The 14,969-nt window shown below is 46.0% G+C and overlaps 1 protein-coding gene across 1 annotated transcript in view; it reads right to left on the bottom strand.

Moving 5' to 3' along the window:
- Positions 1 to 468: 468 nt before the first annotated feature.
- dnaaf11 (dynein axonemal assembly factor 11) overlaps positions 469 to 14,969 on the bottom strand; it is a gene marked incomplete at both ends in the record, with an annotated part of 52,336 nt that continues 37,835 nt past the window's right edge. Inside the window, one exon of the mRNA XM_079243320.1 lies at positions 469 to 658. Within this exon, the coding sequence (XP_079099446.1) occupies positions 469 to 658 (190 nt within the window). The remainder of the gene's footprint in view (positions 659 to 14,969) is intronic.

The following is a 14,969-nucleotide window of genomic DNA, read 5'->3' as shown; positions in this document are numbered from 1 at the left end:
CTTCGCTTTTAACCACCGAAGGTTGCCGCTTGGTTATCCATCAATAAACAGACATATTCCATATGCAGCAGATGAATCTCAGACTGGTGAGATGAGCTGCTTTACGTCTGAGGTTTACAGAAACAGTTACGACTTTTTAAGCTTCAGAAATGCTGAGTTTATTATTTACACATTAAAACCCGACTGAATGTTGGGACTGAAGAGACGTTTGTTATTTTTACAGAGTTGAGCTGAACTATCAGAGTTTAGACTGAAATAAACTTTTACATGAAGATAATCAGATTTTCAGACGTTTTTTCTTCAGCGATGCGTTAAAACGTCTAAATTATGGGCAGAAATTCTAAAAAACTTCTTTTGCTGCTGTTATACGATAACTTTAGCCATGAGTTCCTGTACTTCCTGGTTAGATGAAGATCCGATCAGAAACATTTAGCACCAGAACGTATGTACTGAAACCCATCAGGTGGATCATATGAGTGGGGGGACGTCGGGGTTGTCCACAAAGCCTTCAGAGGGAGCACATATGGCAGCAGGTGGACTTGCCCTGGACGTCTCCAGCGGACCAGATCCGGTGCTTTCCCACTTCACGATGTTGGCGAAGTCGATGGATGTGCGCTTGCTGGGATCGACTTCCAGCCTCTCAGGAACTTGATTCTTCCTGTTAGGTGAAGACAGAAAATGAAAGCGATCAGAACCGAGGAGCGTCTCAGTCACACCAACATCCCTGCAGCATCCGGAGGCTGAAAAATCACATTTCACTGCTTTTCTATCCAGCCTGAAGCATCACGTTCCATCACACGCTAGCAACTGGATACCAACCCACCGTCCGTTTGGATGTTCACCATGGCTGATTCAGCAAAAAAAAAAACCTGCAGGACATTAAAGCTGGGGTAGGTAATGTTGGGGAGCTAGCAGGAGGTGAAAGTGGCGCTATGTCTTGGCTCTTCCCCCTCTGGTTTGGCTCCTTGCATGATCAGAGGCTTCTTTTCTTACCTCCACCAAAGAGGTTATGTTTTTACCGGCGTTTATCTGTTTGTGTTCAAGGTAACTCAAAAAGTTATGGACAGATTTTAATTACATTTTCAAGACTTGTTGGAAATGTGAAAAAGAACTGGTTTAATCTTGGTGGTGATCTGGGACACCGTTTGGATCCAGGAACTTTTTAAATGCCTTGGCGAAAGTTTACGCTTTCCGAGTGTTTTTCTAGTTCGCAGCTTTTTCCACCAACGGAGAACAAAGAGCTGAATGTTTCATCAATTTCTTATGACTTCCTATGACCAGTTTGTTTAGAGGGCAGAAAACTTCGACATATTTAAATCTGAGGTTTTTATTCCTGTTGAAGCTTTTTAAATGTCTTTGTCAGCTTTGCTAGCAGGATTTTTTTTACAAAAAATTGTACCGGAAATGCAGTTTGTGTTTGGTTTGGATGCTTAGAGTAGAGTCTTAAAGTTTCTCTCTGTCATGCCACTATGCTACATGTTAGCACAGATGCTCTCTGGTACATAGTGTTGCATAGATCGCATGCTGCCTCTTGTACAGAGGAAGAGCTCAATAGTTTTATTTATTTTGATTTATGGATCAGTGACGTAAGGAAAGAACGGAAGTAAAAACTGAGAAAGTTCTGTTTGACTCAGATGTGAAATATGATGTGCAGTTAAAAACTTGGCTTGTGTGAGTCTACATAAATATGCTCCACTTAAGGTGTTTTATTGCATAAAGCCTTATTAATAAACACGCTCCTTCACTGCAGAAAACTAATTACTTCATGTCATATACAGGAGGTTTAATATTTCTGGATGACAAATTTTCCTCCTCAGAGGCTCCATAACCATCTGATGGAAATATTTAGCGGAAAACACTGAGCACTGCCGGTGTTAAACACTTTAATATCGACTGAATCTTTGAGACTTTGGTTTTATTTTGTCACTGAAACATATTTAACCCCAAAGGAAACTTTCAACAAAACACACTGATGAAGCTGCTGCACCGACAGTAACAAGTTCACTGTGATGAATTTTAGGGTTTGTTCTAGTTTTAAATCATATTTGTTCAAACCCTGCAGAGCAACACTGCGAAATCAATAAGCTGTCTATGTGATTGATCTCTTCTCTTGAGCTGGAACCATCATGGAGCAATGTGAGTCTGGAGATGCCTTAAGGTTCCTTATAGTTACAGGTGATCATACAGGCTGCTTTTCTACATCTGACCAAAGAAAAACAAATATGTGAAAGAGAAGCTTTACTGAAATCTTACTGTCCATGTTATCAGATAAACCTTCTAGTATCGAGTTGGTTTTATCTCCAGAACGACCCTAATTCTGTGTGTCATGGACAAAATAAGCTCTTTTAAACATTCCTCGAACGTATTGCTCCATACTGACATAAAGCATCACACAGTTGCTGAAAATCACGATGAGAATCTCCCGTTCCACCTCATCATGATGAGAATCTCCCGTTCCACCTCATCATGATGAGAATCTCCCGTTCCACCTCATCATGATGAGAATCTCCCGTTCCATCTCATCACCATGAGAATCTCCCATTCCACCTCATCACCATGAGAATCTCCCGTTCCACCTCATCACCATGAGAATCTCCCGTTCCACCTCATCACCATGAGAATCTCCCGTTCCACCTCATCACCATGAGAATCTCCCGTTCCACCTCATCACCATGAGAATCTCCCGTTCCACCTCATCACGATGAGAATCTCCCGTTCCACCTCATCACGATGAGAATCTTCCGTTCCATCTCATCACCATGAGAATCTCCCGTTCCACCTCATCACCATGAGAATCTCCCGTTCCACCTCATCACCATGAGAATCTCCCGTTCCACCTCATCACCATGAGAATCTCCCGTTCCACCTCATCACCATGAGAATCTCCCGTTCCACCTCATCACCATGAGAATCTCCCGTTCCACCTCATCACGATGAGAATCTCCCGTTCCACCTCATCATGATGAGAATCTCCCGTTCCACCTCATCACGATGAGAATCTCCCGTTCCACCTCATCACGATGAGAATCTCCCGTTCCACCTCATCATGATGAGAATCTCCCGATCCACCTCATGATGAGAATCTCCCGTTCCACCACATCATGATGAGAATCTCCCGTTCCACCTCATCATGATGAGAATCTCCCATTCCACCTCATCACCATGAGAATCTCCCGTTCCACCTCATCACCATGAGAATCTCCCGTTCCACCTCATCATGATGAGAATCTCCCGTTCCACCTCATCACGATGAGAATCTCCCGTTCCACCACATCACGATGAGAATCTCCCGTTCCACCTCATCATGATGAGAATCTCCCGTTCCACCTCATCATGATGAGAATCTCCCGTTCCACCACATCACGATGAGAATCTCCCGTTCCACCTCATCATGATGAGAATCTCCCGTTCCACCACATCATGATGAGAATCTCCCGTTCCACCTCATGATGATGAGAATCTCCCGTTCCACCTCATCACCACGAGAATCTCCCGTTCCACCACATCATGATGAGAATCTCCCGTTCCACCTCATCATGATGAGAATCTCCCGTTCCACCTCATCATGATGAGAATCTCCCGTTCCACCTCATCATGATGAGAATCTCCCGTTCCACCTCAGCATGATGAGAATCTCCCGTTCCACCTCATCATGATGAGAATCTCCCGTTCCACCTCATCATGATGAGAATCTCCCGTTCCACCTCATGATGAGAATCTCCCGTTCCACCTCATCATGATGAGAATCTCCCGTTCCACCTCATCATGATGAGAATCTCCCGTTCCACCTCATCATGATGAGAATCTCCCGTTCCACCTCATCATGATGAGAATCTCCCATTCCACCTCATGATGAGAATCTCCCATTCCACCTCATCATGATGAGAATCTCCCGTTCCACCTCATCATGATGAGAATCTCCCGTTCCACCTCATCATGATGAGAATCTCCCGTTCCACCTCATCATGATGAGAATCTCCCGTTCCACCACCTCATGATGAGAATCTCCCGTTCCACCTCATCATGATGAGAATCTCCCGTTCCACCACCTCATGATGAGAATCTCCCGTTCCACCTCATCATGATGAGAATCTCCCGTTCCACCTCATGATGAGAATCTTCCGTTCCACCTCATCATGATGAGAATCTCCCGTTCCACCTCATGATGAGAATCTCCCGTTCCACCTCATCACCATGAGAATCTCCCGTTCCACCACATCACCATGAGAATCTCCCGTTCCACCTCATCATGATGAGAATCTCCCGTTCCACCTCATCATGATGAGAATCTCCCGTTCCACCTCATCACGATGAGAATCTCCCGTTCCACCACATCACCATGAGAATCTCCCGTTCCACCTCATCATGATGAGAATCTCCCGTTCCACCACATCACCATGAGAATCTCCCGTTCCACCTCATCACCATGAGAATCTCCTGTTCCACCACATCACAAAGCTGCTCTGTTGGATGCAGATTTACTAAGGTTCTAAGGAGACCAACACCTAAAGCCTTGATCCTGACAGCAGGATGGATCTATGTTGTCATGATGTTTCCAGCAGATTCTGATCCTACCATGTGAATGTGGAGCTGAACTGGAGACTCATCAGACCAGCAACGTTTCTCCATCTTCTTTAGTCCAGAAGAAGACATTCTGGTCCAGACAACTGCAACTCGCCAGATATTTCCTATTTTCCGAGCATTTTCTGTTTTTATGTTTTACACAACAACTTAACTTCATAAGCATATCGTCAACAGTTTCACCTGTAACTATATTCACATACCATCTCCAAGTAACTAGGAAGGGTAAATTCCCCTAATTGCCTGAACCCAAATGAATAACGTTATCATAAACATATGGGCTGCGTTGTAATTCATCACTGCAATAGCACTGCTATATGATGATCTGCTCTGCCAATTAAGCATCCTCAGGTTCCTGCTCCATCAGTCTATAAAGAAGCAAGCACGGCCAAGAAAATGAATGAAATGTGCTGATTTTCCAGGAAGAGTGCGGCCATTATAATTAAATCTCTGCGCAGCAGCTGACAATAAACAGCAGGTGGATGCAGAAGAGGCTCTGTGGATTCTGCAGCGAGTTTATTGAGAGGGGAATAAAGCTGCCAGAGGACACGCTGTACAGTAAGACGCTGCCACTTTCAGTCGCATTTTTATTCGCAGCAGGAAAATTACCTGCTGCAGCTGAGACGGGGAACTAAATTGGATCATTTTCCTGCTGATAAAGAAAGCGGCATCTGTTTTTTAATAAATGCAACACGATGTTCTGACAGGATTTTAAGTGATACAACAGCTTGTACTCGTATCAGGTGTGCTCCTTCAGCACAGGACTGTGGTCAGAAATCTAAAACTGTAAGGTCAGAGAGAAGTCAGTTTTCTCCCCACAAAGTGAAGCAGCAAATCTTCACAGTCCTGCTTTTAGGACTAAAGTAAAGTTTTCATTTTTCCCTCCGTCACTCATAAATTCAGCCATCTGTGTTGGTTTTTCACTCACTGATGCCCCCAGAGCTGCTTTTTTAGTTTCCTGAACTGGCAACTTAACTGTTGGGGGATGTGTTGCTATGGCAACATGGAAAATGGCAACAAAGAGTTTAACATTGCATAACCATGTTTTTTTAACCTTAGCCATTTCATTTTAATGCTTTCCAACCTTTACAGGGCAGTTTAAAATGTCCAAAAGAGTCACAGCAGTGGAGCAAAGGACGTTTACAACGACAAAGACTTGAAACAAAAATCCTTTAAAATGGATGAAAAACCTCTGAAGTTTCTAATTAAAGTCTGGTCACATGGTGGTCAATCAGGTGACTGTTAAATGTAGATAACTAAGACCAGTGTCATGTCAGAGCATCTTTATAAATATATTACACTAAACAGACACTTCATCAGGGTCACCTGTTCATCTGCTTGTAAACACAAATATCTAATCAGCCCAAAACATCTAGTCATGCAGACATGATGAAGATGAGTTGCTGAAGGGAAAACTGAGCGTTACATTGAATTTATGTGACTTTGAACGTGGGATGTTGGTCTGAGCGTTCACTGGGATTTTTACACAAAATATAGTGTTTCCAGAGAAGGTCAGAATGAGAACATATCTAGCTGTTGATGTCAGAATGGACAGACTGGTCGCAGATGATAGAAAGGCAATAGGAAGTCTAGTCAGCACTGGTTCCAACCAAGATCTGAAAAATATCTCTGAACACACAAGATGTGGCCTTGACAGTCACCAGATCTACATCCAACAGAGCAGCTTTGGATGTGGTGGAACGGGAAATTCTCATCATGATGAGGTGGAACGGGAGATTCTCATGGTGATGATGTGGAACGGGAGATTCTCATCATGATGAGGTGGAACGGGAGATTCTCATCATGATGAGGTGGAACGGGAGATTCTCATCATGATGAGGTGGAACGGGAGATTCTCATCATGATGAGGTGGAACGGGAGATTCTCATGGTGATGAGGTGGAATGGGAGATTCTCATCATGATGAGGTGGAACGGGAGATTCTCATGGTGATGAGGTGGAACGGGAGGTTCTCATGGTGATGAGGTGGAACGGGAGATTCTCATGGTGATGAGGTGGAATGGGAGATTCTCATCATGATGAGGTGGAACGGGAGATTCTCATCATGATGAGGTGGAACGGGAGATTCTCATCATGATGAGGTGGAACGGGAGATTCTCATGGTGATGAGGTGGAATGGGAGATTCTCATCATGATGAGGTGGAACGGGAGATTCTCATGGTGATGAGGTGGAACGGGAGGTTCTCATGGTGATGAGGTGGAACGGGAGATTCTCATGGTGATGAGGTGGAATGGGAGATTCTCATCATGATGAGGTGGAACGGGAGATTCTCATCATGATGAGGTGGAACGGGAGATTCTCATGGTGATGAGGTGGAATGGGAGATTCTCATCATGATGAGGTGGAACGGGAGATTCTCATCATGATGAGGTGGAACGGGAGATTCTCATGGTGATGAGGTGGAACGGGAGATTCTCATCATGATGGGGTGGAACGGGAGATTCTCATGGTGAAGAGGTGGAATGGGAGATTCTCATGGTGATGAGGTGGAACGGGAGATTCTCATCATGATGGGGTGGAACGGGAGATTCTCATGGTGATGAGGTGGAACGGGAGATTCTCATGGTGATGAGGTGGAACGGGAGATTCTCATCATGATGGGGTGGAACGGGAGATTCTCATGGTGATGAGGTGGAATGGGAGATTCTCATGGTGATGAGGTGGAACGGGAGATTCTCATCATGATGGGGTGGAACGGGAGATTCTCATCATGATGAGGTGGAACGGGAGATTCTCATCATGATGAGGTGGAACGGGAGATTCTCATCATGATGAGGTGGAACGGGAGATTCTCAATGATGTGGTGGAACGGGAGATTCTCATGGTGAAGAGGTGGAATGGGAGATTCTCATGGTGATGAGGTGGAACGGGAGATTCTCATCATGATGGGGTGGAACGGGAGATTCTCATGGTGAAGAGGTGGAATGGGAGATTCTCATGGTGATGAGGTGGAACGGGAGATTCTCATCATGATGGGGTGGAACGGGAGATTCTCATCATGATGAGGTGGAACGGGAGATTCTCATCATGATGAGGTGGAACGGGAGATTCTCATCATGATGAGGTGGAACGGGAGATTCTCAATGATGTGGTGGAACGGGAGATTCTCATGGTGAACAGGTGGAATGGGAGATTCTCATGGTGATGAGGTGGAACGGGAGATTCTCATGGTGATGAGGTGGAACGGGAGATTCTCATCATGATGGGGTGGAACGGGAGATTCTCATGGTGAAGAGGTGGAATGGGAGATTCTCATGGTGATGAGGTGGAACGGGAGATTCTCATCATGATGGGGTGGAACGGGAGATTCTCATCATGATGAGGTGGAACGGGAGATTCTCATCATGATGAGGTGGAACAGGAGATTCTCATCATGATGAGGTGGAATGGGAGATTCTCAATGATGTGGTGGAACGGGAAATTCTCATGGTGATGAGGTGGAATGGGAGATTCTCATCATGATGAGGTGGAACGGGAGATTCTCATCATGATGAGGTGGAACGGGAGATTCTCATGGTGATGAGGTGGAATGGGAGATTCTCATCATGATGAGGTGGAACGGGAGATTCTCATCATGATGAGGTGGAACGGGAGATTCTCATGGTGATGAGGTGGAATGGGAGATTCTCATGGTGATGAGGTGGAACGGGAGATTCTCATCATGATGGGGTGGAACGGGAGATTCTCATGGTGAAGAGGTGGAATGGGAGATTCTCATGGTGATGAGGTGGAACGGGAGATTCTCATGGTGATGAGGTGGAACGGGAGATTCTCATCATGATGGGGTGGAACGGGAGATTCTCATGGTGAAGAGGTGGAATGGGAGATTCTCATGGTGATGAGGTGGAACGGGAGATTCTCATCATGATGGGGTGGAACGGGAGATTCTCATGGTGATGAGGTGGAACGGGAGATTCTCAATGATGTGGTGGAACGGGAGATTCTCAATGATGTGGTGGAACGGGAGATTCGTATGGTGATGAGGTGGAATGGGAGATTCTCATCATGATGGGGTGGAACGGGAGATTCTCATCATGATGTGGTGGAACGGGAGATTCTCATGGTGAAGAGGTGGAATGGGAGATTCTCATCATGATGAGGTGGAACGGGAGATTCTCATGGTGAAGAGGTGGAATGGGAGATTCTCATCATGATGAGGTGGAACGGGAGATTCTCATCATGATGAGGTGGAATGGGAGATTCTCATGGTGATGAGATGGAATGGGAGATTCTCATGGTGATGAGGTGGAATGGGAGATTCTCATGGTGATGAGGTGGAACGGGAGATTCTCATCATGATGAGGTGGAATGGGAGATTCTCATGGTGATGTGGTGAAACGGGAGATTCTCATCATGATGAGGTGGAACGGGAGATTCTCAATGATGTGGTGGAACGGGAGATTCTCATCATGATGAGGTGGAACGGGAGATTCTCATCATGATGAGGTGGAATGGGAGATTCTCATGGTGAAGAGGTGGAATGGGAGATTCTCATCATGATGAGGTGGAACGGGAGATTCTCATCATGATGAGGTGGAATGGGAGATTCTCATGGTGATGAGATGGAATGGGAGATTCTCATGGTGATGAGGTGGAATGGGAGATTCTCATGGTGATGAGGTGGAACGGGAGATTCTCATCATGATGAGGTGGAACGGGAGATTCTCATCATGATGAGGTGGAATGGGAGATTCTCATGGTGATGTGGTGAAACGGGAGATTCTCATCATGATGAGGTGGAACGGGAGATTCTCAATGATGTGGTGGAACGGGAGATTCTCATCATGATGAGGTGGAACGGGAGATTCTCATCATGATGAGGTGGAATGGGAGATTCTCATGGTGAAGAGGTGGAATGGGAGATTCTCATCATGATGTGGTGGAACGGGAGATTCTCATGGTGATGAGGTGGAATGGGAGATTTTCATCATGATGAGGTGGAACGGGAGATTCTCATAATGATGTGAAGGAACGGGAGATTCTCATCATGATGAGGTGGAACGGGACATTCGCATCATGATATGGTGGAACGGGAGATTCTCATGGTAATGAATTCGGCTGAACCTGAGTGACAGTGGGGATATTTGACATTATTCCGTCTGTCTGGTTAATTTTAACTTCAGCCACATCATCAGCTGTACTCCAATTATGAAAATATTCCAATTATGGTATTTACATGAGCAACATACATAACAGAACACTGTTCCAACATTTCTTTATCCTACACTACGACAACTTCCAAAATTTTCATCAGATCCTTAGAATCCACATCACAACAGCTTTCTTTAGCTGGAGCTGTTGTTGCCAGATCTTGACAGAATCAAGCAAACTGATCTAAGAAAAACTTATTTTCTTCTAAATCAGCTTCTTAAAGAAAATTGGAATAAACGGACAATGTGTCAAAAAGCAGAAGTTTGTGAAGCCAAATGAAACTCAGTGGACTCAGTGATACAGTCATGTTCTCTACATTAAATGTATTAATATGCTGCCTGATTGTTGACACATGGCACTGAAGATGGAAGTCTTCATCGCAATTTGACCACTACGTGTTAGTAAGTGTTCTGCTGATCAATCATCTTCACTGATTATTCAGCTGGTGGAGATCCACAAGCACCACAACTTCAGCTGTAAACATACTTTGTTTTAGCGTATTTTCCCAAATGAAACTAATGTAATCTACTGCTCGGTTTCCAGCTTAAAACATCACCACAGACATGACTCCATTAGCTCTCAGAGACAAAAATGGATAAGTAATCATAGTATGGCAGCTATCTGCAGAAGTCCAACTATGACTGAGCTCCGGCAGTTATCAGTCTCGCTTTGGTAATGGGGATGTAATCGAGTTGCCACCGGCTGCTTTGACAACATCATCTGGTTCTGCTCTGTGTCTGCAGGCACTGATCAACAGAGGATTGGGTTTGGAAGTGGATATGAGGTGATGTCACAGGTCTGATCTTAATCCCATCATCTGGACTTCAGATAAGAACCAGATAAAAGAAGTCATGTAGTAATGGTTGATGTCATGTCCTGGACGGGGTGGGGGGTTGATGTGGACATACAGAGCTACTTCCTGATGAGTCAAAAGCAAAGATAAAAAAAAATTATAAGGTTCAGCGCATGTTAAGAGGCTGGAATGAGCAGCAAATTGTTAATTAATAAAAAAAATGACTAATAATGGCTTAATTATCCAGAAAAGCTACTTTGAGTAAACAGTATGAACAATGAACACAGTGAACAAGGACGAACAAGGACTTTCTCACGGCTTAGGGACACCCTGATCCCAATGAGAAGCATCATCCATCACGAGCTGACAGAAACATACCAACAAGGATTATTCTGGAAACCTTTGTCAACTTCTACGGAGTTCCTCTCACGAAACGAAGCTGCAGATTAACCTTCTAAACAACATCTGGGATGGACCATCACACTGCGGAGACCGGGACGTGATCCAACAGTTTTCCAAATCTTTGTTCAAAGAATGCAAAAAGCAAAAAGAAGCCTCCAAACTTCGATCAGGAACAAGTCTAAAAGCCAAAAGAACCAGGTTCTGTGATGTTTGGGACTGGATCAGGTTCTGAGATGGTCTGGGACTGGACCAGGGTTCTGTGATGTTTGGGACTGGACCAGGGTTCTGTGATGTTTGGGACTGGATCAGGTTCTGAGATGGTCTGGGACTGGACCAGGGTTCTGTGATGTTTGGGACTGGATCAGGTTCTGTGATGTTTGGGACTGGATCAGGTTCTGTGATGTTTGGGACTGGATCAGGGTCTGAGATGGTCTGGGACTGGATCAGGGTTCTGTGATGTTTGGGACTGGACCAGGGTTCTGTGATGTTTGGGACTGGATCAGGGTTCTGTGATGTTTGGGACTGGATCAGGTTCTGAGATGGTCTGGGACTGGACCAGGGTTCTGTGATGTTTGGGACTGGACCAGGGTTCTGTGATGTTTGGGACTGGATCAGGTTCTGTGATGTTTGGGACTGGATCAGGTTCTGTGATGTTTGGGACTGGATCAGGGTCTGAGATGGTCTGGGACTGGATCAGGTTCTGAGATGGTTTGAGACTGGATCAGGTTCTGAGATGGTTTGAGACTGGATCAGGTTCTGTGATGTTTGGGACTGGATCAGGTTCTGTGATGTTTGGGACTGGATCAGGGTTCTGTGATGTTTAGGACTGGATCAGGGTTCTGTGATGTTTAGGACTGGATCAGGGTTCTGTGATGTTTAGGACTGGATCAGGGTTCTGTGATGTTTGGGACTGGATCAGGTTCTGTGATGTTTGGGACTGGATCAGGTTTCTGTGTGTTTGGGACTAGATCAGGTTCTGTGATGTTTGGGACTGGATCAGGTTCTGAGGTGGTTTGGGACTGGATCAGGTTCTGTGATATTTGGGACTGGATCAGGTTCTGTGTGTTTGGGACTGGATCAGGTTCTGAGATGGTTTGAGACTGGATCAGGTTCTGAGATGGTTTGAGACTGGATCAGGGTTCTGTGATGTTTGGGACTGGATCAGGTTCTGTGATATTTGGGACTGGATCAGGGTTCTGTGATGTTTGGGACTGGATCAGGTTCTGAGATGGTTTGGGACTGGATCAGGTTCTGTGATGTTTGGGACTGGATCAGGTTCTGTGATGTTTGGGACTGGATCTGGGTTCTGAGATGGTTTGGGACTGGATCAGGGTTCTGTGATGTTTGGGACTGGATCAGGGTTCTGTGATGTTTGGGACTGGATCAGGTTCTGTGATGTTTGGGACTGGACCAGGGTTCTGTGATATTTGGGACTGGATCAGGGTTCTGTGATGTTTGGGACTGGATCAGGTTCTGAGGTGGTTTGGGACTGGATCAGGTTCTGTGATATTTGGGACTGGATCAGGGTTCTGTGATGTTTGGGACTGGATCAGGTTCTGAGACGGTTTGGGACTGTATCAGGGTTCTGTGATGTTTGAGTCTGGATCAGGTTCTTTGATGTTTGGCACTGGATCAGGGTTCTGTGATGTTTGGGACTGGATCAGGGTTCTGTGATATTTGGGACTGGATCAGGGTTCTGTGATGTTTGGGACTGGATCAGGGTTCTGTGATGTTTGGGACTGGATCAGGTTCTGTGATGTTTGGGACTGGATCAGGGTTCTGAGATGGTCTGGTACTGGATCAGGATCTGAGATGGTCTGGGACTGGATCAGGTTCTGAGATGGTTTGAGACTGGACCAGGTTCTGAGATGGTCTGGGACTGGACCAGGTTCTGAGATGGTCTGGGACTGGATCAGGTTCTGAGATGTTTGGGACTGGATCAGGTTCTGAGATGGTCTGGGACTGGATCAGGGTTCTGTGATGTTTGGGACTGGATCAGGTTCTGTGATGTTTGGGACTGGATCAGGTTCTGAGATGTTTGGGACTGGATCAGGTTCTGAGATGGTCTGGGACTGGATCAGGGTTCTGAGATGGTTTGAGACTGGATCAGGTTCTGAGATGGTTTGAGACTGGATCAGGGTTCTGTGATGTTTGGGACTGGATCAGGTTCTGTGATATTTGGGACTGGATCAGGGTTCTGTGATGTTTGGGACTGGATCAGGTTCTGAGATGGTTTGGGACTGGATCAGGTTCTGTGATGTTTGGGACTGGATCAGGTTCTGTGATGTTTGGGACTGGATCTGGGTTCTGAGATGGTTTGGGACTGGATCAGGGTTCTGTGATGTTTGGGACGGGATCGGGGTTCTGTGATGTTTGGGACTGGATCAGGTTCTGTGATGTTTGGGACTGGACCAGGGTTCTGTGATATTTGGGACTGGATCAGGGTTCTGTGATGTTTGGGACTGGATCAGGTTCTGAGGTGGTTTGGGACTGGATCAGGTTCTGTGATATTTGGGACTGGATCAGGGTTCTGTGATGTTTGGGACTGGATCAGGTTCTGAGATGGTTTGGGACTGTATCAGGGTTCTGTGATGTTTGAGTCTGGATCAGGTTCTTTGATGTTTGGCACTGGATCAGGGTTCTGTGATGTTTGGGACTGGATCAGGGTTCTGTGATATTTGGGACTGGATCAGGGTTCTGTGATGTTTGGGACTGGATCAGGGTTCTGTGATGTTTGGGACTGGATCAGGTTCTGTGATGTTTGGGACTGGATCAGGGTTCTGAGATGGTCTGGTACTGGATCAGGATCTGAGATGGTCTGGGACTGGATCAGGTTCTGAGATGGTTTGAGACTGGACCAGGTTCTGAGATGGTCTGGGACTGGACCAGGTTCTGAGATGGTCTGGGACTGGATCAGGTTCTGAGATGTTTGGGACTGGATCAGGTTCTGAGATGGTCTGGGACTGGATCAGGGTTCTGTGATGTTTGGGACTGGATCAGGTTCTGTGATGTTTGGGACTGGATCAGGTTCTGTGATGTTTGGGACTGGATCAGGGTTCTGTGATGTTTGGGACTGGATCAGGTTCTGTGATGGTTTGGGACTAGATCAAGTTCTGAGATGGTTTGGGACTGGATCAGGTTCTGTGATGATTGGGACTGGATCAGGTTCTGAGATGGTTTGGGACTGGATCAGGTTCTGAGATGGTCTGGGACTGGATCAGGTTCTGAGATGGTTTGAGACTGGACCAGGTTCTGAGATGGTCTGGGACTGGACCAGGGTTCTGTGATATTTGGGACTGGATCAGGGTTCTGTGATATTTGGGACTGGATCAGGTTCTGAGATGGTTTGGGACTGGATCAGGTTCTGAGATGGTTTGGGACTGGATCAGGTTCTGTGATGATTGGGACTGGATCAGGTTCTGAGATGGTTTGGGACTGGATCAGGTTCTGAGATGGTTTGGGACTGGATCAGGTTCTGAGATGGATTGGGACTGGACCAGGGTTCTGTGATATTTGGGACTGGATCAGGTTCTGAGATGGTTTGGGACTGGATCAGGTTCTGTGATGTTTGGGACTGGATCAGGGTTCTGTGATGTTTGGGACTGGATCAGGTTCTGTGATGTTTGGGACTGGATTAGGGTTCTGTGATGTTTGGGACTGGATCAGGTTCTGTGATGTTTGGGACTGGGTCAGGTTCTGTGATGTTTGGGACTGGCTCAGGGTTCTGTGATATTTGGGACTGGATCAGGGTTCTGTGATGTTTGGGACTGGATCGGGGTTCTGTGATGTTTGGGACTGGATCAGGGTTCTGTGATGTTTGGGACTGGATCAGGTTCTGTTATGTTTGGGACTGGATCAGGTTCTGTGATGTTTGGGACTGGACCAGGGTTCTGTGATGTTTGGGACTGGATCAGGTTCTGAGATGTTTGGGACTGGATCAGGGTTCTGAGATGGTCTGGGACTGGATCAGGTTCTGAGATGGTACGGGGTCGGATCAGGTTCTGAGATGGTCTGGGACTGG

This window comes from Telmatherina bonti, assembly GCF_933228915.1.
Source record: "Telmatherina bonti genome assembly, chromosome: 7".
In the NCBI taxonomy this organism is placed as follows: Eukaryota; Metazoa; Chordata; class Actinopteri; order Atheriniformes; family Telmatherinidae; genus Telmatherina; species Telmatherina bonti.
This window is presented reverse-complemented; position numbering and strand designations above follow the sequence as displayed.